At 36.9% G+C, this 27,813-nt stretch overlaps 1 protein-coding gene across 24 annotated transcripts in view; it reads right to left on the reverse strand.

The window, feature by feature from the left end:
- Positions 1 to 27,813, reverse strand: part of NAALADL2 (N-acetylated alpha-linked acidic dipeptidase like 2) — a 1,621,055-nt gene that overhangs the window by 900,293 nt on the left and 692,949 nt on the right. For 23 of the 24 annotated variants that reach the window (XM_049867803.1, XM_049867806.1, XM_049867798.1 and 20 more), the window contains one exon: positions 6,257 to 6,758. In XM_049867803.1, the coding sequence (XP_049723760.1) occupies positions 6,257 to 6,750 (494 nt within the window). In that variant the 5' untranslated portion in view covers positions 6,751 to 6,758. Of the gene's footprint in view, positions 1 to 6,256; positions 6,759 to 13,412; positions 13,437 to 27,813 lie in introns of those variants that run through there. The other variant, XM_049867812.1, reaches the window with a different exon arrangement.

A 27,813-nucleotide genomic window follows, 5' to 3' on the forward strand; every position in this document is an offset into this window, starting at 1 on the left:
AAGGCCTAATCCTATTCATAGATTAGTGTGAGAGCCAGCCTCTTGTTTTGATGCTTACAATAAACTTGCATTATCTAAGTAGTCAATTGTCCCAAGTCAGCAAAAGCATACATTAAAGCAACTTTTAGTGACCTGTTTTGGAGTTGATGTATTTTCCTTATTATAATATCTTGTCAGTGGTAGAATGCTCACTTTCCATGTGGGAGTCCAAGGTTCAAATTCCAGCCAATGCACCTCATATGCAGTCACCATCCCTCTGTCATTGGAAGCTTATGTGTCACTATGATGCCGAACAAGTTTCAGCTGAGCTTCCGGACTCAGATGGATTAGGAAGAAAGGCCTGGCCTGGCCTGGTGATCTACTTCTTCTGAAAATCAGCCAATGAAAACCCTATGGATCACAAAGGTCTGATTCGTATCTGATCATGGGAATGGCAAAAGACAGGCAGCATTGTACATGAGGTCTCCACGAGTTGGGGGGTGACTCAACGACAGCCATCAACGACATGCCAGCTCATGGTTACCCTATGTGTTACAGAGTAGAACTGTTCCATAGGGTTTTCTTGGCCATAATCTCTATGGAAGCAGATCTTTTCTTCTGCATTACCATTGGGTGGGTTCAAACCAACCTTTAGGTTAGCAGTTGAGCACAAACCATTTGTGCCAATAATCTATACAGAAAAAAAAAGCAAATTATATGGAAGAAATAATCTAGTAACCTAAGAACAAATGCATTTTCTAAATAGCAACAAGTTAAGCATAGATAGTAGTGACTGAGAGAATGTGATTAAAACACTGATACACATACATACACACACACACACACATTTATACATGGTCTTCATAACTCCATGCTAATTTTGACCATGGTGTCTACAAACACCATCAAGTTTAACAAAACTTCTGATGGATTGTCTTTTATTTGAGTCCACGTGATAGCAAGTACTTGGCTTAAGTAAACCTTTTGAGAAAAAGAAAAATTTTTTTATATGGGCTTTATTACTGGGTAACTAGGTTTTAAGCTGTAATATCCAGCTGTACATCTATCAATGATTCTCTATAAATCAACAAATTATTAAATAAATCTTTTCTAAAATATTACACATGGAAATAATCATGTGGAATCCCTGCAGTGAAGAAGCATGACTCAAAATATAATCATAAAGCAATGTTTTTGCTTTGTTTTGTTAATTACACTGTCGATTTATATTTATTCATTGGAATTAGTTCTTTCCCTGTTCCTGGATGAAAACTCAGGCAATCTAGTCACTGCTAAGTATAGCAAGTTCTTCTCCTGAGTAATAAGGTGTTCATTATCATTTAATAGTGAGAACTTTGAACTCAGCTTAACAATAAACCTTCTCCCTTTCCTGCACCTTGACCAGTTCTAGATCAGTAGCCTTGCAGTCAGGGAAGGGAGGATAGTCAGATTCTTTCCTGCTTTGTGTTTCTACACTTTCTCTCACAGAACTACACTCCCCTCCAATATTAGAACAGAGGGTAGGAAGAATAGGTAAAATATATATTAAAAAAAAAAAAAATAGAATAGGTAAAGGGGGAACAAAAAATTCTCACTAGATGAATACTCTCATGAGCTGGTTCAGTGGTTAAGAGCTACAACCATTGACCAAAAGGTCAGCAGTTTGAATCCACCAGCCGCTCCTTGGAAACCCTATGGGGCAGTTCTACTCTGTTCTATAGGGTCACTATGAGTCAGAATTGACTCAACAGCAACAGGTTTTTTTTTTTCTCTCATAAGCTGGCATGGTACTCTCTGAACCTAGCAGAAGTTGTCAGTTGACTTTTTTCTTGTGCATGTTTTGTGGGTTTTTAGAGACCTATCCATCCCATGACTGGGGATTTCTCACCTCCCATTGACTTGGGTAATACTCTTTTCCTGCAGTTTAGGGTTTACTCCTTTCTCAGCTACCAGACATGTGTCCACACCTTTGGTTTTTCCCTGGAAAGGTTTATTTGGCCTTCAGGGAAGCTCTCTCAGGAAAGATCTACAAGAATCTCCTCCAGTTCTCTCTCTCAAATGGCCTATACAGAGTCCACGGAAACAAACTTTGCCATAGGCCACCCTACACAGCCACCTCTCCTTTTGTCCCTCTATCAGCCACTAGTCAGCCCATCTCAAATCTCTTAGAGTTCTCCAGTTCTTGGGTATCATTCAGACATTCTGTGTGAGGCAGAAAGAAGGTCTTCCAAGTTGTTCTCTTAAAGGTCCCCACAACCCCCTGTACTGGGCCTCAGGCTTCCTCCTTGAGAAAGATTGAGTCTTACAACATACTGACAGCTCTCTCCAAAAATCCTCCCTTTTTCCACTTTCCAATTCCTCACCTTCTCCAACTTCTCATAGGCTACAAATGAGTGATCTTATCAGGGTTATAAAACCTGTTTAATGCTTTTTTTTTTTCTTTCTTTCAAATTCTGTACACTGGTCTCAATTAGAGATGTAGTATCAATTGTGCTCAAGGCTCAGCTGGAATTCAGACATCAATAGTGGCATTTCAACATATTCACAATACAGTACCTGGTTTTGATATCAGTTGTCACTCATTTAAAATCAGAACATTAGCATATCCTCTGAGTAATTATATTACAAATACTATGAAAAATATCTTATTCTTTCTATATGTAAATATATTTCTAATAGTAATATTTTAAATATAATTATAATATGAAAAATTAATGGTAAGGAAGATAATTTTCAAAATACATAATCTATTGATAAAACACAGTTCCATTTCCTCACTTAGAAAATTCTTATCCAATGTCTGCTAGATGATGGGGGTCTAATGCAAGTTTTATCCATTCCTTCATGGTGTCTGCCGTATACAGTCTATTATTTAAAAAAAAAAAAACCCTTTCTATTGGACAACCATTAGGATGTGTGACAAGAGTGACATAGCTTTAGGGCATGAATAAGAAGGAAACCAATAGAGAAGGGAGAGAGCATTTGATTAAAAAATTAGTGGGCCTGTAAGAATTCAAAATTGATCATAAATTGAGAAAAGTAACAGTAGGAATCAGTGATGTACAGAGAGTGCTGGCTGAGGTGACTTAGGAAGGACAGGAACTGATACTAAAGTATGTGTTAGCATGACTACTGGGAGAAAAGTTGTCTTTCAACAAGGAGGTGTGATTCAGAGAAAGTTACTGTAAACATGTTTGCACCAAAAATATAATTTTTTAAAGAAAAATTCTATTCCTCAATTTTAAAAAAGACTGGCTATTTGACGGAGCATAATTGTGCATCTGTATCCAACCACCAAATACTATCTGTGAGAATAATTGCCGGTGGTTATATTTTTGTGGCTATTTTTGAAATATGTCTGATTTTGTTGAGTTTGTAGTTTAAGAGGGGAGTATTCTCATGCCGCTTCTATTCCGTGGGAAATTATACATATTTATATTTAATTATTTGTGTTAATTTTAGAAAGAGCTGCCTATTTGCAGAGGACTGGTCAGCTTTTAAAGACTTATACAATGCTGGAAAAAATCAAAATAAGTAAGGCAAAGACAAAGAAATATAAGGCCAGAAAATAAATATGTAGCTTAGTTAGTAAACAAAATGCATGCCCTGAAGTTTGATGCAAATTCAATACAAATTTGACTATAAATCTACTAATAGCCAAACTGAAGAGGGAAGCTGGCTAGGCAATGAGATTCACTTTGTCTATAAATTAAAAAATAACCAATTGCTCAGGAAAAACATAATTATTCTTAATATTAAGAAGAAATTAATTCCATGGATCCTCTTGCAGAAGACATTTTGTAATAGAATGAATGTTTACAACAAAGTTATAAATAAAGTTTTATAGGGTTTTTCTATTTTCTCTCTTTTGTACTTTTAAAATATCTCTTCTGCAAGTTAGATCTATTTGCAGCAAATGATTTGCTCTTCCCTACTCCATCCCACCCTATTTTGCAGGGAGTTAGTCCCTTCAAGATCAGAGTCCCAGACTGCGAGACAGCAGTTTTCTCACTGGATTCAGCCAATGTGAGGTATTGGTGGGACCCTGGAGAGTAGGAAAAAGGAAGGAGCTAGGGTACTTCTTACCCTCTCTCTGTCTTCAGTGATCTCTGGCTGAAGCTGCATCTCCAGATCTTTTATTTCCAGAAAGTTCCAGCTGCTGTCAAGTTACCCCAAGTCCCTCTGTCCCCCCAGCCTAGGTTTCATAATGGCTTCATGTTGTTGCTAATCTCTGGGCTGCCTCAGTGTCCCCTAGTTATCAGGATTCTCAGCTATTCCTCACTAATGAAACTATTTCCCTACTTAAAATGCTCTCTGCTTTTAAATACTCAGAGAGTTTTCTATTGTCCTACTTGAATCCTGATCAATACAATCACTCATTATAAAACAATGGCGTATCTTTCAGGCTCCATTCAACATAAACAATTTCACCTGGGAAATAACATGGAACATGTTATTTTCTGCATATTACACCTTCCAGGGATGCTTATGCAACAGTGAAAAGCAGTTACAGAAGGGTGAAGAAAACAAAACCCCACCAGTCACGCAGGCATGATCTTTCGTAAGATTATAATTCACCAACACCAACACACAAGAGATTTCACATGTGAATTAATCTAGGCATCTTCTGTGGGCATGTTCTCCTGGGAAGAACCCTAAAAATCCATTACTACCAATATCTGGGTTGTAATAAATCGGCATGGCCTGGAATGATTTTCCTAGCAATGCAATACTCCACCTACACTACCTATCTTCAGATAACATGTATGATCCACCTAGGACTGTCCTTTCAATGCAAATATGGAAGGTATATGTAGAAGCTAATATCTGATCTTCCCCTTCCAGTTCTTCACAAAATATGCAAACTAAAGTTACCTTTTAAAAATCAACATAAACATTAACAACGTAACAAACAAAAAATTTCAAGTACCCACTAGTGGCGCCACTGACATAATTAAAGCTTTTCCCAAGAAATGAGAATTAAGACGTACTAAAGAACTTTTTTTAATAGTTTAACTTAAAAATGAACACATTCCAGCTAGAGAGGGCATATGCAAAATTGCCTTAAAGAGAGAGATGAGCTTTTGAAACTGTCTAATGTGTGTAACATTACGAGTTTAAATTAAAATATGCTCATTGGAAAGTTCATGGATGCAGAAGATCCAACACTGCCAGTGTCCACCTTAGCTTCTGACCATAGGAGGCAGTTGCTTCCATCCATAAAGCAGATTTGTTTTATTCTGATGGCATTAAAATTTAGAATCGTATGGCTAATGCCCTAGTTTTTACTCAGCATGTATCCTGCAATCTTTACATCCCAATTTGGCCTACCTTTGCTTCTCAACAGGGAGAAGAAACTGGTTGGAAGTTTCAATTATCCCTTTTTTGTTGATACTATGTATTTTCATTAATGGAAGCATGCTGAATCATTGAGTGTGTCTGAATTTTTGGAAGGTAGTATGGACTTTATTTTCTTGCCCCTTTTACAAGCCGAACCTCAGAGTCCAGTGGGACAATACACTGTCCCACTAATTCAAACTCCAAAATTCACAGAGAGCCTCCAGGGTCCACTGGAACATATGGGTTCCCACATAACATTTTTCTATTTTTCCTATCAAAAATACACACACCTCATATAACACTATGTAGAAACAGTGATGTGAGGCACACCCCTATATTTTCAGTTTCAAACAGTCATAAAGGCCCCTGCCTTGTGGCAGCAAGCACTGTTACTGGGAAAGTGGCTTCTGAAAAAACCTGAGAGTGGAAAAAGTGGGTAGGCAACCATAGATTACACAGATCCTGAAAGAGTTATTGATCCTCCACAACCCATTGCCATCGAGTCAATTCTAACTCATACCAACCCTATAGGACACAGCCGAACTGCCCCATAGAATTTCCAAGGCTGAAATCTTTACAGAAGCAGACTGACACATCTTTTTCCCCAGCAGCTGCTGGTGGGTTCGAACCACCGATCTTTTGGTTAGCATTTAAGCACTTAACCACAGAACCACCAGAGATCCTTTTGAACCTCCATAGTAGTAATGATTCTTATCATCAATTAATAAAACAGCATCATGAATTTGTATTGCAGTCCCATAAATCTGAAAATGTACACTCCCTCCATGAGAAGTATCTATTCATGGTGTGCTGGCAAGTTAGTTTCTCAGCTTGCAAGATGCCTGTAAACCATGGCAAAATCACCAGTGCAATGCCACCTGTGAGATGCATTTCCCAGGAAATGCATCCCACCACCATGCATTTCTTCTACACCTACCTGAACATCTTCTTAATATTTTCTGCTTGAACTGCCTTGAGAATCTCTTGGTATAGAAGAGGATCATCTGTTCCTGAAGATGTAGCATTTGAAGGGCAATTTTTATGAGTATAATAACCTATCAAGACTCCAAAAATAAATAAAATGGTTGCTGTGCAAAGTATTTTCAAAAGGCGGCAAAAGTTGCAGCGGTTGCTCTTTGGTGCAGATCTTGTATAACTGGTAATGTAGTCAGACTCTTCTTGTAGTCTCTGGAACCTTCCTTTGGGTGAAGTTGCTGGTTGAATGGAATCAAGATTAAGGTCCTCAGTCTCTGAGTGCCCCAGGTTCTGATTCTCAGCACCCTCCAGATGGAATTGATCAAAACCAGGCTCCTCCAATTCCTTCTCCATGTCCCACTCCAGGTCAAGTGCAGTGGCTTGAAGGTCATCATTGTCTAAGTACTGTGAGTGTCCTGAAGCTCTTTGATCTGCATGGACTTTCTGATAGGCCATCTTTTTACCTGTGAAAATAAGATACATATATTTTCTTAAAACAAACAAAACCCCCGTAAGATAAAGACAAAACAGTATATCATACTGGTGTCCCTAAACTTTCAGTGATTATAATCAGAGAAAGATATCTTTCCTATAGAAATTCATATACTAATTCTTTAATTCTATTTTTTATTGTTTATTTTACTGTAGAAAAAGACAACAAAAATAAAAATAGAAGGTACTTGGTGAAAACAATTACAAAAAAATAAAAAATTATACACACTGTTAGTCTTTGAAGTTCAGAATAAAAAAATAAAGTCACAATTACAAAACACTGGAAGATAATTATTAAAATGAAGGGAAAAATTTTAATGTTTAAAAATTAGTAAGATCACTTAAAAAAATTTTAAAGCCAGAGACAGTAAAATTATGATTTGGTAAATTAAGGGAAAAAAACAAAAGAGTCTGGAATTATTTATGGGACCCCTGGTGGCACAGTAGTTAAAGCGCTTGGCTGCTAACCAAAAGGTCAGTGGTTCAAACCTACCAGCCACTCCATGGGAGAAAGATGTAGCAGTTTGCTCCTATAAAGATTACAGCCTTGGAAATCCTACGGGGGTAGTTCTACTCTGTTCTATAGGGTCACTATGAGTCAGAATTGACTTGATAGTAACGGGTAGAGGGTAGAGTGATCTACATTACCAGAGATAATTTTGAAAACACAAATTCAGGATAAGAATGGACAGAACAACCGATCGAAGTACCAACTCTACGGACATACAAAAAACAAAATATGGCATATTATGTTGTCATAAGTTACCAGAAGGATTGGAAAATTTTAAGGTCATTGAAAAGGATCAAGATATTTTAAGGCATTAGTGACATGAATTGGTCTGGTTCAGTGAACTTTAAATAAATGTCTGAGATGGCAGAAATCCAAACAGGAAGCCTTTTGCCAGGCATGGAGAGTATAGTTTCATAACCTTGCTACAGGACTGGCAGATGGTGGTTTTTCTCCCCTTCACAGTTCTGGATGACAGGTGGCTGTGTCCTGCCGAGCGGTATTAGGATAACTGGGCTAATTAACTACAAGTGGTCTTAACTCTGCATTCAGTAACCCACTGGTGTATTATGGTTGCAGATTAAGAATATTTACCCTTACATTTTCTGTGTATTAGATTTGTCACCTCAGCTGGACTCTTAGGTCCCTCACAATGTTTTATGATTTTTCTGTCTGCCCCACTGTGGTGGGTAAAGAACAGGTACTCAATTGACACTTGATTAGCTAATTGCCTTAGGGCTAGTAGCTGACAACTGAGCTCTACTGAAAAAGATATAAACAAGGACTTCATGAAAAAGAGTGGCATTAAGTACAGACTTGTGGGTATATACACGCCTGCTTTTGACTGTCAGGCCCATATAATTAAAATGTTCTGAATTTTTTAAGGAAGTTTAAATATAATTGAATATTAGGTTTTTCAAAATAAAAATTGCAATTCTGTCTAGAAAGAATTTTCGTGCTGGACTATTATTCTCATATGCTAATCTAAGATTCATTCTTACCCAAAGTTGACTCACAAACTGAGGCCCACCCCCCAAAAATTGGTCTCAACTGCATGTCAGGCACTCAGATAGGCAATGAAGATAAATGGGCCTGTATCCCCAGGGAGTGTACATTCCAACCAGAACCAAACCAAACCCAACCCACTGCCGTCAAGTCGATTCCGACTCATAGCGACCCTAGAGGACAGAGTAGAACTGCCCAGAGTTTCCAAGGAGTGCCTGGTGGATTCGACCTGCTGACCTTTGTTTAGCGGCTGTAGCACTTAACCACTACGCCACCAGGGTTCCCATCCAGAGAGATGAATATATAACCAAAGAAGTAAGTCAAAATACGCAAAGTGCCAAGAAGCATAGAAATAGGAATGATTGATTTTAGTTGGTAATATGGGCAAAGCTTCCCTAAGAGAGAGACCTCTGATGTGCTTTTGACAAGGGAAGACAAGGCAAATGTTGGCAGAAATAAAATAAGTACAAAAGTGCAGAAGAAACTGTATAATTTTACAAGACATTGTGGAGAAGTGGAGGAGGCTGTGTAATCCTCACACACACACACACACACACATCACATAGGTGCAAACAGGCTACAGTTTGTGTTTTTACATTTTAGTCTATGTGCGAAGACTAAAATATAAAAATTACCATGTGATACAAAAACCGTTTTCATGCAGGCGAGTATTTGGTACTATGTGTTAGAACAGCGCCAGGAATAATTCTGCCGAGTGTTTATTTTCCTTTCCATCCTTCTTTTCTCCCTTCTTCCCTCCCTCCCTCTGTCCCTTCCAGCTTGGCCTGGTTTCCAAAATGATTTAAGGAAGCACAGCAAAGAGTCTCTGGGTGGTGCAAAAGGTTAAATGCTTGGCTACCAACCAAAAGATTGACAGTTTGGGTCCACCCAGAGGTGCCTCGGAAGAAAGGCCTGCTGATCTACTTTTGAAAGGTTATAGCCACTGAAAACCCTGTGACGCACAGCTCTAGTCTGACACATACGGGATTGCCATGAGTTGGAATTGACTCAATGGCAATCAGAAAGGAAAAAAAAAAAAGGATTTGGGATGATCAGGGAAAGGGTGTAATACATGGATATAGCAATAATTATTCAGATAAGTTATGCGGTGGCTGATTAAATGATAGAGACTATAAATCACACTTGGTTTAAAGAAAATGGTTAGAAGAAAATACCAGAGGATAGGAAAAACCTGAAGGTAACAGATTACATAATTTCTAAAATCCATGATTCTACACCCATCATATACAGAATAGGTAACTGAGGCCTCAAAAGGAACAACTCTGTTAGGACTGAGAAAAGTGATGTTTGAGTACATACCCTCCAAGGTAACGTGTAGTTTTATAAAATACGAGACTAACGGTTGGTTGTAAACTCTTGAATGTTGAAAACCCTTTAATCCACTTTATTTTAATGCACGTTTTTTATAAACTGCTATGTCTTAGCACTACTCACTTTTTTTCTTCTTTGGCGTAAGCATCAATAAATTGCTGCTATCTCGACATGATATTATGCTATTTACTTCTTTAACAGTTCAATTCATGCATTATTGCTTAATTTACTCAGACGCTGTCCCATTGCAATTCACTTGATTTTTTTCTTCCATTTTAATAAGTCAGAGTCTCTCCTAAAGGCTTTTTAAAAAACTGAACTGTAGAACATAGTTTATGCTCAGGTAAGGCTTGCACATGGGAGTGACTACAGAAGTGTGAGATCTATAGTTCTGACCTCTAATACAAACATTCAAAGTCATTTCTCTACAAATCATTTCAAAGCCAACTACAACGATGAGGCAGAGTTTTCATCTCTAGCCTGACAATAGGCATTCCATCACAGGTACATCAACAATTTAACGCTTTTCAAACATCCGACAGAGCTATCAATTAGAATGTAATGCAGATACAGATATTAACTCCTCACCATGATGGATATGTGTCTGACACCCTCACCACCACTTTTGTGCTCATTACACATTAATAAATTTTCACTGAATTCTATCTTTTTAGAAGCCACCATCTAGGTCAAATGTAGATGGAGCTGTTCGACGTAACAAAATAAAGTATTTCAGGAAGATGACCATGGAAATGACTATATGAGAGTATATACAATGAAGCATTTTAACCACTTACTTGGAAAAATCAATTCATTCACTCTATGTATTATATTTCTTTAAAATAGTATAGACTGCTTGCAAAAATATAACATAAACCTCCTCCCTGAGAGTTTTGCTTCACTTTAAATACATGTGTAAATTAAATGAATCCCTCAAAAACTAAACTGAGTAACAAGCTACCAAATAAACATAACTTTAAGAACGGGTTCAATTGTGAGTCAGCACAAATTACTTTGTTCGTGCCCCATAGGACGCCGCTGTCTTTAAAGTATGGATGCTTCATGACGTAAGGACATATAACATTTATTTCACCAGAATTTAAAAATCCCCAAATAAAATGAAAATATAACATTATAAAGAGAAATCATCAGTAAAGTCAGCAGGTATTAGATGTGGTCATAGAATTACGTCATTCAAACCTCACAGGTTTCCCATTATTGGTACACATATCCATTTGATTTATACTGTCATATTACTTTAATGGTGTCCCACATTGATGATGTAAAAAAAAAAAAAAAACCCCATGTGGTAGACTTCAGAATCGACTGCATGAATCTTTCCCTAAAAGAGATGCAGTTTGGTGTAGATAAGGCTATAGAAACTGTGACATTTCTTCAAACAGAAATACCTGTAACACCCTTATATGTTATAACGTGCCACTTGGTCTTCTTCATAAAATGCAATTTTTATGAAAAGTAGAATATATTCTTCGTATTTTCAATATATCATTTTCATCAGCACATCTTACTCAGGTAAGATTATTTCCCACCCAGGCCCACACTGAAGTCTAAATTGTTTTTAAAATCTAACGTACTAAAACATTTATCTTTTCTATATGCTCATCTTTCTACAAGGAAAATAAAGCAGATACAAGCTCAACTGAAAGATATTTTTCTGCACTATGACAGTCCTGAATCAATAAAAAATGAATTTGCATCCATACTGAGAGTATGATTAGTTTAAAAATAAATTCATACTTCTGAATGCTATTTCTTTCACACACTCTTGCTGGCTAAAACTAAGTAAATCATACAGAGATGAAAGATGAATACAGAAATAGGCTGAAAATTCCATATGCAAAATGTAATCTCTAGCTCCTGCAGACCTAGCCTAACAAATTTTTTCAATGATAAATGTGTATAATAGGAAAGTTTTGTTTAATGAGTTATATGTTATAATTCTACTCAGCAACCCACTCACAGCACCCTTACTGTCTTGTTCAGCAATCAAAATGAGGGCACTTATTAAAGGGATGTCCTAACCTTCTAAATCTCTAAATGTGTAGACTCTTGTCAGATTACCAGGTTCGAACCCTAGGCTCTGCTTCATCCTTTAGGCCAGTTACTTAATATCTTTATGCATAAGTTCCACATTTGTAAAATGGGAATAATAATAGCACCAGAGATAAAGAGTTATTGTGAGAAGTAAATGAGATAAAATATTTCAAGTGCTTAGAATAGAGTCTAACACCATGTAAGTGGTCCACTAACCAAAAAGTGACTCTCTTCAAAAATTCTATAGATTCTGAAAAATAAAAATATTTGGAGCTTAGAGTTTTAAAATGCAGCCTTGATTAGACTAAAGTATGACCAGGGGTCTTGAGTTTCAAAAACAAGAACCTGGAGAGGATGAGAAATGGAACTGTGGACCCAAAAGCTTTTGAGAATGCTAAGCATCATGTTAATCCTTAGCTACGATTCAGGTGGAAGCCCGGGTGGCGTAGTGGTTAAGTGCTACGGCTGCTAACCAAAAGGTCAGCAGTTCATATCAACCAGACACTTCTTGGAAACTCTATGGGGCAAGTTCTACTCTGTCCTATAGGGTCCTTATGAGTTGGAATCGACTCGATGGCAATGGGTATGGTTCAGATAGATAACAGAGAAGTTTAGCTAATGTTTATATAGAAATTGTTGTTATATTTTGCTTGCAGATACCAATTCCATAGTTTTTCATTACAGAATTGAGTTTTTTAAATCTTATTTACAAAAAGAATCACAGAGCTTTTCTGTAATGTTTAGGGTTTCTGTTTAATAGTTCCAAGAGTTAGTTATACATAACCCTGAGACTATGAACATGAGTTACATACATATGTTGTAGAAAACCATGTTTGTCATAGGTGGCTGATGCCTTGACTATGATGTTACTGATATTATGTTAATTAATTTAAACCGTATAGAAGACAGTACGGGTCTTCTTAGAATTAGAAAAACATCTAAAGGCTGTCCTGCTTGTCAAAGTTATTTTACAAGTAAAACAAATGCATGATTCTTTCAGATTAACTTTAAAACATAAGGCAGAATCTCAATTTACTATGAGTTCTGTGACTGAATCTTCCCTGTGCATTGAGAAAAATACTCAAATAGTGTTTCCTGAAGTTCCAAAAATCAAGTCATTTGCTAGCTGGAGTGGACTGATTTGAGGCAAAGGCATTTTTTAGAAATGTCAGTACCTCATCAAAAGGCATTCATTATGCACCCTTATGCAGTATTACTTTAGGTACTGTAGCAGTGAACTATATGAGTATCCAGAGGAATTTTTAAATCTACATTTAAGAATATTCCTTATAGGCTAAAAACATTCCACATAATTTTTTTAGTATGAAGCTGGTTTGTACCAATAAAGTCCATGTTTGTGGAATAAATTTTTTGTTGTTGAAAGCTTTAATGGTCTCAGCTTGAGTGCAGGGCAAAAGATAAAACTATAAAAACACTAATTCAGAAGACTCTGTTCCCTGACTTAATTTTTCAGTAGAATGAGTTTTGTTTTGTTTTGTTTTGTTTTGTTTTGTTTTGTTTTGTTTTGTTTTCCCACCTGTGGTTTTGAAATGGCCCTAGCAATTGCTATATCAAACCCACTTCCATGGAGTTGAATTCCGACTCACAGCAAACCTACAGGACAGAGCAGAACTGCCCCACAGGATTTTCAAGGCTGTAAATCTTTACGGAAGGAGGCTGTCACATCTTTCTCCTGTGGAGCGGCTGGTGGGTTCAAATCACTGACCTTTCACTTAGCAGCCAAGCGCTTAACCACTGCATCACCAGGGATCCTGGCAATTACTATAGTGTCTGTAGATGCATCAAGGATTCCTTATTTAATTGTAATTTTGTATGTCAACTGCATAAAAGAAATGACAATAATTATATGTTGCTCATGCTTCATTAATTGAATAAACAGTGTACATACAGAGTAAGGGGAAAATATTACCTGTGCTTTACTTTTAGGAAAAAAAAAAAAGCTAGGCCCACTCTTAAAGGAAAAAATACATGGAATTTAGACAGCAAATATTCGACCTGTGGAGTTGTACTCAGAGGCCTGAGTTACCTGATTCGCTCAATTACATGTAATAGGTATGCTTAAAAACCAAATGAATGAGCTCTAAATTGTAAAATGAAGTCAAAACCATTTGAAGGAAAGTTGTTTGACGAAATCCAGCCAGTTTGTGTCAATTTGTTTTAGATCACTTGCATATGCATGACCACCTGCCAGTCTTTCAAGTGGGCCAGGCTTTCTTTGGGTGCCTGTGAGTAACTGCAATTCAGGTAACATGCCTTAACTGAATGGATAGTTGGAGTCACCTGAGTTCACGTATTTTATGGTATGATCTTGCAATATCAGAATGATATAAGTCAATTTAGGCTCAGGCAAACATAGGAATTAATTAAAACAAATCGAACCTAGGCAGAGTACACTTCATGGTTTTCCTGAACAGGCAATTTGACCATTTAATGATCTTTCACACCAATAGTTTGCACTCGGCTACTAACCGTAAGATTGGCAGTTCAAACCCACCCTGTGGCACTACAGAAGAAATGCCTGGCAACCTATTTCTATAAAATTATGACTAAGAAAATCCTATGGAGCAGTTCTACTCCATCACAGGTGGTGTCACTGTGAGTCAGAATTACATGTGGTTCTCATGAGTCAGAATTGACTTCACAACAATGGGTTAAACCTTCCTGCTGTGGGCTCCTTCTTTCCTGGTCTTTTTTGGCATCTGATTCCATCTAGATTCATTTCCAATTATAGTAAAGTCTCTGGAAGTATTTATTCACTTCTAGAAAATGTGTATCTTTCCTCCTTCAGGGTGTTTGAAGTCACTTACATTAGAAGTACACATACATGAGATAAGTGTAAACATAAAAATACAGAATAAAGAAGAGTAGAGGAGAAAAATTGCTGATATTCTGCCTAAAGAAAGCCACTGCACTTGAGTCTAAATGTAGTTCTGAGCTTCACTGCAGTCAGGGCAAAGAGATGTATCTACCCGGCCTTCTCAAGCTCCATCAACTTTTACCTGATAGCAATTGTCAATATATAACGTCGTCAATCTTAACTGAAGGATTTTTTTTTTTAAGTTATCTCATTTTGCAGATATTCATTTCATTGTTGAGAAGACTCTATCTATTCACAGAAATCTGAATTTCCTTTTTATCTTTTACATTTAGGTTTTCATACACAGAAGCAACATTTGTCAAGTAGTTTCCTCATGCTGTATTATCCAAGGAAAACCTGGTGGCATACTGGTTAAGAGCTACGGCTGCTAACTAAAAGGTCGGCAGTTTGAATCTACCAGGCACTTCTTGGAAACCCTATGGGGCAGTTCTACTCTGTCCTATAGGGTCACTATGAGTTGGAATTGACTTGACAGCAACGGGTTTTTTTTTTTTTTTTTAATCCAAAATAATGTTACTAGATGAGGGCTTCAAATGAGCCAGGACGTACTATTGACATAGGGTTTTATAAGTATATAAAGTATAAGGGTTTTATAAGTATATTTAATCAAAAATTCCTATATGCTAAGTCCTATTATTATCCTCTGGAAACCCTGGTGGCCTAATGGTTAAGTGCTACGGCTGCTAACCAAAGGGTCGGCAGTTCGAATCCACCAGGGGCTCCTTGGAAACTCTATGGGGGAGTTCTACTCTGTCCTACAGGGTCGCTATGAATTGGAATCAACTCAACAGCACTGGGTTTGGTTTTTGGTTTTATTATTATCCTCCATTTTGCAGCTGAGTAGTATGAGGCTTAAAAGTTCAAGTGGAAGAGTTGGAATATCAAACTGGGCCTGTCAAACTCCAAGATCCACCTTTTAAATATTACAGCACCCCTGCTCTCTGACAGTCCCCAAGGTTGGCATGATGTTAACAAATTGAAATATTTTCCTGGTCTGGGTACCCCTGGTTTTGTCCTCCAGTGTGACTGTAAGCACAGGAGTCTTAATGGCCAAACCCAAAAACCCAAACCCATTGCCGTCGAGTGGATTCCGACTCATAGTGACCTTATAGCAACCATTCCATCTTAATGTTGCTGCCTTGATCCTTAAATCCCTGGGGGCTGCTCTGGCTCCAGAGCCTGAAAGATCTCCATTGTTTGTTCTCAGTAGCTCCCCGGGAGGCATCTGTTCCCCAGCACTGTTGTTATGAATAAAGGAGAATTGCTTCCAAGCATAGAACTCTAAGGAAAAGCCCAACCTCTACTTTAAGGTCTTTTCTTAACAACACTTTCAAAATTTCTCCTTTTACCTGCTGCTAAGGGACAAAGAGCCAAAGAGCCAAGCAACTCTTCCTAGGACTTGAAAGCTGCAGTTCACATCCTACCTGCTGCTGATGTATTTTCAGACATTAAAACCCTTTGGTGCATCCTGTTCTACTCCCTACTATGTGTGGTTTACACTGGCATAAGACAGCTGTGAGGGTGTTAATAACATGTCAGTAGAATCACCAGTTGGCTCTTTCAGAGCCCCCTGTCAGGAAGAGCCCCGTAGCTTCATAGATACACTACAATTTTTTTTATCCTTTCAGCCAGCATGAATGATCTTAAATTGCTGCTTTTTTACTATGGCTTTTAGAGTTCCAGGAATGGGCAGATGAGGCTCTTATTCACCTGAGGCCACTAAGCACTCTATTTTTCACGTATTTCCATGGTAATTTATTTATTTGCTTTTTAAATATCTTTGCTCTTCAAAAAGTATCAATAGGTTTCCACAAACCGGAAGTGCTGTATCTGAAAATACAAATGGCCGTGTTCCTTAAGTCATAAGACAGAAACCCTGCTTGAGACCCAAGGGTAAATAACCCAGAGTGGGAATCTCGGGCACTCAAAAACTGTGCTTTTTATTTTCTGAAATGGTCCTTTTCTTGCTTGTTCCATTCAGTTGTTTTTAGGAAAAAGAGTTAAGACATTGTTAGTGATGGAAAAGGAAAAGGCTCTCAGGCAGCTAAAGGAACTTTTGTACAGTACATGTTCACTTTAAATTCAGTTAACAAGAAAATACGTAGCATATGAACCATCAGAAAATGTATATTCGGTAAATTCTGAAAATCTATTCTCTATCTAAATATCCAAGAGTAAGATCCAAATGTAGAACTTTTAGCATTTGGTTTTCAAACTGTTAAAATCTTAATTGCTGTGCTAACCACAAATACTGCAACGATAGGAATTCTTTCTAGATTAACTGCATGGTGTGCTCCTGGTAAGACAAACATGACTCTTTATCTTAGTGCTAAAAGTTAGATAAAGTGAATTATTAGGGTTTCCAAAGTAGTAGGAACACAATGGTAAGAAAACCAAAAACTGTGAGGTTCAGTCATTTCTAAGAAAATACAAAATTTAACTTTCAATTGACAATCAATGGTAGGATCAAGATTAAACTGCTTCCCAAGAATTAACTCATCTAACATAAGACAGAAATAAATTGCCCAAGATTCATTAATTATTCTTTTTGACTCCTACAATGTCATATCCACAAATATACATAAACCTGCAGCTAAATAGGAATACATTTTTACAGTTTGTTTCTAGGCCTCTAACTGACATAAATATGGAATTTTATCTAAAATAGGTGATTAGATTATTATTTTAAACAGCACCAAATTCAAGTCCTTTCTATAGGGGACCTTCTGTTAAGTATGATAATACTACTGCCCTTATCAATAAACAAAACATGTTTTCAATAAGGGAAAGAAACAGGATGATAAATCCTAGAGCAATATATTATATTTATGACAGCTGGACACTGAGAAGCTAATTTTTATTACTAGTTTATATACATGCATACTAATAGTTAAAGCAACTAAACAATTTATTTTTAAAAAATTTATTAGAAACTATAAAAAATATATTAGGCACTGCTTATGTCATTTATATTTTATTTATGAGTGGAAATATTATAAAAAATGAAAGATCTCAAATGGCACATAAAAGTAATGCTGATATGAAATTAAATGTCAGGCAAAAGGCATGAAAATGCAATATTCACAAAGACATATGTAAAACATTTAACAGAACTTTTACATAATTGACATCATTGAAAGGCAGTTTATTATAATAATGCATATAAAATTTTAAAATTCACCTAATACTTCAGTTTAAAATGTCAAATATTATTACTTTACCAACATGAATTTTAGCTTTTTCTATATATTTCCTTTCTTCCCATATGCATTTCCTATCTCTTTATTTATTTACTTAGCCTCCCTTCAGTCCTTCCCACTATTTCATTTTTGTCTTCCCACTTCTTACTTATATTACTATTAATGACTCAGGGAATCATTTAAACATAATAAAACAACAGACCATATGGAGTCCATTTCTTCCTTTTTTATGTAAACCCATTGCTGTCAAGTTGATTCCAACTCATAGCGACCCTATAGGACAGAGTAGAACTACCACATAGGGTTTCCAAGGAGCAGCTGGTGGATTTAAACTGATGACCTTTTTGGTTAGCAGTCAGCTGACATATTGACAGTGATATATCTTGAACTAAAAAGAACCAGTATATATATATATAGTTTATACATATATATTTTTAATTTGAAATGATGACCAAATCAAAGACTATGTTCTGCTGTACCATTCCAAATATACCAAATCCTGATCCTTCAAAACAGTAAAACTTAAATTATCCTTAAGGTGGTGTCCTGGAACTGTATTCTGTGACACTCTGTATGAAGAACTAATGACCTATCTCTCTAACTGTTCTACACAGACTCCCATCAACTATTGTGGTTGGTGAACCTTCTGGTTCCAGTCATCCTCTGTAGTTCTAACCTATATATTACCCCCCAGACAGAACATCTAAATCTCAATTACATGTCTGAGGAACCCAAAATCCCTTTTCTTTCTTTCTTTTTTTTTTCTTTTTAACCCATAAAACTTTCAGGTCTATCATGGCTCCCTGAGTAAAACAAAACACTTGAGAGTCCAATAGAAACCAAAGATTTCAGCCAGGCAGGATACATGCAAAAATAATGGAAATATTATGTTTTCTGCATAAAAAGGGGGAATAATCTTTAAGGATGTAGAAGATCAAAGTTAAGTTCAGAATTAAAATAGGAATATATATTGCAACACAAGGTATTAGTAGTAGATGTCCTTAGCTACTTTAATTGTACTAAAGAAGGTAGTACTAACGGAGGGAGGGAAGCAAAATTATGTAGCCGTAGGTGCCCTCTAAGGAGCCTTGGTGACGCAATGGTTACCTGCTCGGCTAAGAACCAAAAGGTCAACAGTTTGAACCCACTAGTGGCTCCGCCAGAGAAAAGACCTGAGGATCTGCTTTCTCAAAGATTACAGCCTACGAAACCCTATGAGTAAAAATCAACTCAACAGCACCTAACAAGAACAACATGTGCCCCCTACTTAAACATTAATTCATTTAATCCTCACAACAACACCATGAAATTACTGTTGTCTGCATTCCCATTTTACTGATAAGGAAATTTAAGAGAGAGAGTCGAAGCAACTTGCCCCAATCACACAAGATTTGAGCCAGGCAGTGTGATTACAGAGTCCATATTCCTAATCACTCTGCTATAATGACAGAAAGCTTGCAGCTTCTCCAAACACACTTCACATTCACTTGCATGGCTGCCTATATCCATGATTTTTTTTTTTTTTCTTTTTAATAGGCTTTTCCTCCTTAAATCAGTCTCCAGGAATTAGATCTTATTTATATTTTCATATCCCCCATTTTTAATAATAATTTTGTTATGGATTGAATCATGTCTCTACAAAATATGAGTTGAAATCCTAACCTCTTACCAGTGATTAAGCATTTGACTGTTAACCAAAGGGTCGGCAGCTGAAATCCACCAGCTGCTCCTTGGAAACCCTATGGGATAGTTTCACTCTGTCCTGTAGGGCCGCCCTGAGTGGGAAATGATTCAATGGCAAGGGTTTTTTTGGTTTGTTTTTGTGTCTTGGTACCTGTAAATATGACACACTTTCAAAAAGGGGTTTTTCTTTTGTTATATTAACAAGATCATACCTGAGTAGAGTGGATCCTAAACCTAATCACTCTGAGAGGTGTCTTATAAAAAGTACAGAATAGACACACACATACATATGGGAAAACAGATGGCAAGGTATGCTAAGAAACACTAAAGAACTTGTGGAGCTACGAACAAAGAAGGACAATACCCTGATTTGGATTTCTAGCCTCCCAAATTGTGAGACAATAAATTCCTATTCTTTAAAGCCACCCACTTGTGATATTTTTGTTATAGCAGCACTAAGAAACTGAGGCAAATTCTTTGTGCATATAAATGTTTGTTAGACTAAATCCATAATTTTGACAACTTCCAAATAATTCAGTGATTCCTTCACATTTATATCTACACTCTTTTGGTAATGCATGTATACTTTAAAGGCAATCATTTAACTTAAATGTGACATGTTCATAAAGACAGATTGAATGATAATACAATATTTCTTTTCTAAATTGTTTTTAAAAGCACTGAAATCAAGGCACAGATAACTCTTGCAGATGAAATATCTGGAGCCCTAAGCACTAAGAAGTACACCTACTCTGTTGATGAGACCATGTGACAAGGCCCTGAGACCATATGGAAAAGGTGACCAGCTAAGCCCAGGCTTCTAGCCATTCAGACCCAAGTGCCAAACATGTGAGTGCAGCCATCTTGCCCTCCAGACCAGACCAGCCACCAGCCGAATACCGCTGAGTGACAAGCAGACCATGACTTGTGGAGCAAACAAATAGGCAGCTGAGGCCTGCCTGCATTCCCGGTCAAATAATGAGACGTGATAAAATGGTTGTTGTTCTAAGTCACTAAATTTTGTTCTAGTTTCCTAGCAATAAATAACCAGAACACTACTGTAAAGCTATTGTTCCAAAATACAAATCTGATCATGATACATGACTATTTAAAATCCTATGAGGTGTTTAATTCTGCACTAACAGGAAATTGCCCGGACTCCTATCCAAGCCATGTAAGACCTTTTATGACCTGGCCTTTACTTCATTCTCAATCTTTCCTCCACTCCCTGCTTTCATGGCTCTCTTCTAAGCATACTTTTCACATGCTTTACAACTGCCTATTTTGCCATCACTTTTAGATTCTTGAGTGTAATTAGTTTGTTCAGTCACCTTTCACCTGTGCAGCCTATCATAGTACCTGGCACCTGTAAGTGTTCAATAAGTGATAGGTTTCAAATGGGCATGGTATCTTGAAGAGAATATAGAATTTATGGTCAGACATTGCTATTTTCTCAGCAATGTGACTTGTCCCAAATACTTCAGCCTCCGGGGTCACTCAGTCTTCAAACCAAAAAATAAAATGAAGCCCTTTGCCATCGAGTTGATTCTGACTCATTGTGACCCTATAGGACAGAGTAGAACTGCCCCATAGGGTTTCCAAGGAGCACGTGATGGATTCAAACTGTAGACCTTTTGGTTAACACTACGCCACCAGGGTTTCCCAGTCTTCAAAAGGAGACAGTAATACCTATTCTATGCATTTCTAATAGTTAATTGAAGAATAAAGTTAAATCCTGTAACAAAAGTCATTTGATAAACTGTAAAATCCTACGTAACAACCATCATTTAACTATTTAAATCAAGAGAGTTAGGTTTGAACTGTGGATCCACAATTACCAGCTATGAACCCCAGGGCAAGTTTTTTATAGGTAAAAATAGATTTTTTTTTAAAACGAAAATCAAATGGTATAATTTCATAAATATGTTTAAGTACTATTTATCATATTATATTAATTAATGAATGAACAATTATTAATGATGAATAAAAATGGGTTAATGTCAGTTATAGGAATCATTTTCTCACATGTACATACACGTCCAGCATCCCAGCTGTAGGAAGGGAAAACCATAAAGTAAATGTGAACTGTGAGTACGTGAATTTCTCCTATTCTTGAACAGGACACAGAAGCCTGGAATGAGGGGACAAAAAAGGAGATGTCAGGCTGTGTGTTATATATGGAGATTTTATCCCCATAAATGGGGGACACAAGACTAGGAGGAGAAAAGGAGCAGCCTTTGGAGGGGTGGTCCTGAAAAGCCCAAGTTCAAGCCCCTTGACACATTATGAAATTGTTATTCACATACTTCTCAGGACTGATGTCTCTTATGTGTGTATACAGAGTTAAAAACACAAACCAGCCCTGTATCTTAAGAGGGAAAGTGTGAAGAGATCAAGGGAAGAGATTAATCCAACTCCCCTCCCACACATAATACATTTTGAAAGGAATCTTTCCAGAAAAATTCATTTAGCTATGCCCAGAACAATCAAGACTAACTGCGTAGAGATTGAAGTGCCTCAGTCCATCTGCTGATGATATTTATTGCTTCTTGGCACCTTCCACATATTTACCAAGCCTGTGTAAAAGAAGGCTATGCTTCTTATTTCTAAGACAAAAACAGATGGTGTTCCAGCAGGTAATAATTTAATTAAATGGCTCCTAAAGCATGAACAAATTGTTCCAAAGAAAAATATTTTTATTGATTCTTTAAAAATAGGAAGGAGGATTAAAAAAGCTAAATAGATTTTGATTATTTTAATGCAATAAAATTATGGGTCAGTAAAAAAAAAAAATTTTTTTTTTTTATATATAGGGTCGCTATGAGTTGGAATCGACTCAAGGGCAAGAAGTTTTAGTTTTGGTCTCAAAAAAAAAAAAAAAAGTTGTTCCCTCTCTGCCTTCCTCTCAAAGTGGAAGCAAAATTGTCAGTCAATATTGATTTTGTTCATCAAGTTTCATTTTTCATCTCTAAGACATACTTTCAAGCTAAAACATAACGAGTTTTGATAAAGCTGAATTCAGATCTTCTTGGGATAGATCTAATTTTGTGATATTCAAATTAGGACACAGAGAGCACTTTATGAGCTAAATAGAGCATAAATGATTAACCACAAACCTAAAAGGCAGATATATCTAAAAAATAGATTCTAATAATCAAAAACAAAATCATCTATTCCAGTTAAAACCAGAAGGCCCTTTAAAGCCCCTGTGATACATGGATTAAGGATGTCATATAAGTAGAATTGACGGCAGTGGTTTTTATAAGTAAAAAACGGTAGCAATTTTACAGCATAACACAGTAAAGACCATGCATGTGGGTGTAAGAAAGAAAGGGTCTGAATCACAATACTACCGTTTACAGATTTTGTGGCTTTAGGCCAGGAAATTAATCTTTCTAAGATTCATTTCCCAGCCTGTAATAGAAAAAAATAACTGTTTATACATACACACACACACACATATATATATATATAACCATTTGTTGTTACCGTTGAGTCAATTTCAGCTCATGGCAACAACAGAATACATTTATACACACATATATATGTACATATACATATATATCTGTGTATACCTATATCTGTGTATGTGCATATATATGTATATATGTACCCGGGTGTGTATATATGTATCTGTGTATATATCTATCTGTGTATGTATATACAGCACGTATGAATCTTGAAAACATTATACTGAATAAAAGAAGCCAATCGCAAAACACCACATTATATGATTCCATTTATATGGAAAGGTCCAGAATAGGTTAAGTCTATATGAAAGGTCCAGAATAGGTGACGTCTATAGAGAGAAGTAGATTAGTGGTTGCCTACAGCTGAGGGATAAAAAAAAAAAAGCTGAGGGATAGAAGGGGAGAAATGAGGAGTGACTGCTAGTGAATGAGGGGTTGCATTTCAGGATGAAGAAAATGTTCTAAAATGGTGGTGATAGCTGCAACTCTGAATACACTAACAATGACTGAACTGTATACTTTATATGTGCATATTGTATGACACATGGTTTATATCTCAATAAAAATGTTTTCAAAAGTGAAAAAAAAAAAGTTTATTACAAACTCATGCTCTGCCTTCTCCTACTTCTTCCTTTCCTAAAGTCATGCCAAAATTTCTTTTAATAATTGTTCCTGGTAAGAGTCCAGGTAGTCTATATAGGCTAGAAGCAAAGAGTCCCAAATTGCCAAAGAGGCGTACAAAAGTAAAACTATATATTTAAGACTTCCGCAAGGGAAGCTTTTAGGCAGGGAAATGTCTTACCTTCCGGATCCATTGACCACTGGTAAGGTTAATGACCGCCCCCGCCCTTCCTTATCTACCTACTTGTGTTTGCTTATAAAAGAAACACACGCACCCATATGGATATTTTTGGGGATTTTTTTTTTTTTTTTAGAAAATTAAAGTCTCTTCATATACAGGATACTAGAATCAGAAGTGATTGTTTTTTAGAATAGTAGCCACCTCTGTTAGTAAATATTCATGTGCCAGGGAATTGGAATACTGAAAAATACATTCATAATAATATTACTACATAAATAGTATTGTCCTTATCCATATGCCTAATAATGCTATTGGAATGGTAAGCGTATGAAAACACTCAAATTCATTACATTTTTAATATTTATAAACGCTTTCCTGACACCTTTAAATATGAGAATCAATGTTAGTAATGTTGCCCTCCCTGTAATTTCCTGACTTCCTATACATATTTTAAAAGACAATTTTTTTTTTTTTTTTCAGTTTAAGTGCTGGCTAATATAAATGGAAATACGCTGGACGCTGCAGATGTTTTGCTTAATTCTACAGCATACATTATTGCTGTTTTCTCTTCTACTTTGCTTTTCACTTCAGATACCAGATATTAAAGAAAACCACACTAAAGGTCACTTGGATGTAGGAACAGCCAAATTTCCAATGCCTTCCCAATTGTTTTACACATTCAAAGCTTAAAATGTTTAAAAAAAAAAACTGGGACTATAAATATTCTTTTATTCAATTCTTAAAACACTTCAAGTAGTCCAGGCTAGACTTGTCACTTGGAAAAAAAAATACTGAAGAGCAGATTTTAATAAAATTTACTTCACAGTACATCCACCATTTGAAAACATTTTTTTTTTTTCCTCTTTTGAACTCAGCTTAATGAACCTTTAATTTACCTTTCATTCGGTATCCACTGAGGGTCGTTAAAAGACAAAGTCTTAAGTCGATGCACTTAATTACACTCATCATATGTTATTATGTACTGTTATATAACACCATATGCCAGTTATCATGGGACTCTAATAGATTCTGAATAATTACATGTCTGCACATACATATCACTTGTACTATAGACCTACATTTGAACAATGTCTTTGAAAGTAAGTAGTACTTTTAAAGAATTTACACTTGAAACACTGGCTAAATGTTTTATAGCTTTCAAAACTAAATACAGTATTAAGTGTGAGAGTGTCAACTGTTCCCTAGTTACATCCAGATATTACACTATGCTCCAACCTGTAATCAGGACCACTAAAATAAACACCCTTCTCCTTGCATTTAGATACCAAAACACGGTACCAGACTAAAGTAATTTAATTCAATATTTGACTTTTCAAAAGATGAGGCCAATAGCAAGCCAAGATATTCCTGGTATTTATTCATGAAGCACCTACGGGTTTTTGTCATTCACTTAGCCCACTCTCTCACTTTTAACAGTCACCCATGTTCACCCAGCGCTTTCTGTCCCCCTTGGTGCTTCTCTTAGTTCTTAATGCTGCCTCCTGCCAGAATTAGTCTATCTTCCACATCTCTATCACTTATCTTTTAGAAATAAGCATATTCTGATTTAGTCTCTGCCTTTCCTAAAATTTTCGTTAGCTACCCATTTTCTTCTAGAAAACAAACAAATCCCTGCAGCGTGAAATATAAACTTTGGCATAATCAAATCCCAACCTACTTTTCATGGCTCATCTTTTTTTTTTTTTTAATTAACTTTTATTAAGCTTCAAGTGAACATTTACAATTCCAATCAGTCTGTCACATGTAACTTTACATACATCTTACTCCCTTCTCCCACTTGCTCTCCCCCTATTGAGTTAGCCCTTTCAGTCTCTCGTTTCGTGCCAATTTTGCCATCTTCCCTCTCTCTCTATCTTCCCATCCCCCCTCCAGTCAAGAGTTGCCAACATACTCTCCAGTGTCCACCTGATTTAATTAGCTCACTCTTCATCAGCATCTCTCTCCCCCCCGCTGACCAGCCCCTTTCATGTCTGATGAGTTGTCTTTGGGGACGGTTCCTGTCCTGTGTCAACAGAAGGTCTGGGGAGCATTGCTGCCGGGATTCCTCTAGTCGCAGTCAGACCATTAAGTATGGTCTTTTTATGAGAATTTGGGGTCTGTATCCCACTGATCTCCTGCTCCCTCAGGAGTTGTCTGTTGTGCTCCCTGTCAGGAGCACAACATCGATTGTGGCCGGGCACCAACTAGTTCTTCTGGTCTCAGGATGATGTAGGTCTCTGGTTCATGTGGCCCTTTCTGTCTCTTGGGCTCTTAGTTGTCGTGTGACCTTGGTGTTCTTCATTTTCCTTTGCTCCAGGTGGGTTGAGACCAATTGATGCATCTTAGATGGCCACTTGTTAGCATTTAAGACCCCAGACGCCACCCTTCAAAGTGGGATGCAGAATGTTTTCATAATAGAATTATTTTGCCAATTGACTTAGAAGTCCCCTCAAACCAAGTTCCCCAGACCCCCGCCCCTGCTCTGCTAACATTTGAAGCATTCATTTTATCCCAGAAACCTCTTTGCTTTTAGTCCAGTCCAATTGGGCTGATCTTCCTTGTATTGAGTGTTGTCTTTCCCTTCACCCAAAGCAGTTCTTATCTACTGATTGATCAATAAAAAACCCTCTCCTTCCCTCCCTCCCTCCCTCCCTCCCTGCTTCGTAACCACAAAAGTATGTGTTCTTATCCGTTTTTTCTATTTCTCAAGATCTTATAATAGTGGTCTTATACAATATTTGTCCTTTTGCCTCTGACTCATTTCGCTCAGCATAATGCCTTCCAGATTCCTCCATGTTATGAAATGTTTCACAGATTCGTCACTGTTCTTTATCGATGCGTAGTATTCCATTGTGTGAATATACCACAATTTATTTACCCATTCATCCGTTGACGGACACCTTGGTTGCTTCCAGCTTTTTGCTATTGTAAACAGAGCTGCAATAAACATGGGTGTGCATATATCTGTTTGTGTGAAGGCTCTTGTATCTCTAGGGTATATTCTGAGGAGTGGGATTTCTGGGTTGTATGGTAGTTCTATTTCTAACTGTTTAAAATAACGCCAGATGGATTTCCAAAGTGGTTGTACCATTTTACATTCCCACCAGCAGTGTATGAGAGTTCCAATCTCTTTGCAGCCTCTCCAACATTTATTATTTTGTGTTTTTTGGATTAATGCCAGTCTAGTTGGTGTGAGATGGAATCTCATCGTAGTTTTAATTTGCATTTCTCTAACGGTTAATGATCGGGAGCATTTTCTCATGTATCTGTTGGCTGCCTGAATATCTTCTTTAGTGAAATGTGTGTTCATATCCTTTGCCCACTTCTTGATTGGGTTGTTTGTCTTTTTGTGGTTGAGTTTTGACAGAATCATGTAGATTTTAGAGATCAGGCGCTGGTCTGAGATGTCATAGCTGAATATTCTTTCCCAGTCTGGAGGTGGTCTTTTTACTCTTTTGGTGAAGTCTTTAGATGAGCATAGGTGTTTGATTTTTAGGAGCTCCCAGTTATCTGGTTTCTCTTCATCATTTTTGGTAATGTTTTGTATTCTGTTTATGCCCTGTATTAGGGCTCCTAGGGTTGTCCCCATTTTTTCTTCCATGATCTTTATCGTTTTAGTCTTTATGTTTAGGTCTTTGATCCACTTGGAGTTAGTTTTTGTGCATGGTGTGAGGTATGGGTCCTGTTTCATTCTTTTGCAAATGGATATCCAGTTATGCCAGCACCATTTGTTAAAAAGACTATCATTTCCCCAATTGACTGACACTGGTCCTTTGTCAAATATCAGCTGCTCATACATGGATGGATTTATATCTGGGTTCTCAATTCTGTTCCATTGGTCTATGTGCCTGTTGTTGTACCAGTACCAGGCTGTTTTGACTACTGTAGCTGTATAATAGGTTCTGAAATCAGGTAGAGTGAGGCCTCCCACTTTCTTCTTCTTTTTCAGTAATGCTTTGCTTATCCGGGGCTTCTTTCCCTTCCATATGAAATTAGTGATTTGTTTCTCTATCCCCTTAAAATATGACATTGGTATTTGGATTGGAAGTGCGTTATATGTATAGATGGCTTTT

The sequence above is a fragment of the Elephas maximus genome, chromosome 23 (assembly GCF_024166365.1).
Source record: "Elephas maximus indicus isolate mEleMax1 chromosome 23, mEleMax1 primary haplotype, whole genome shotgun sequence".
NCBI lineage: Eukaryota > Metazoa > Chordata > Mammalia > Proboscidea > Elephantidae > Elephas > Elephas maximus.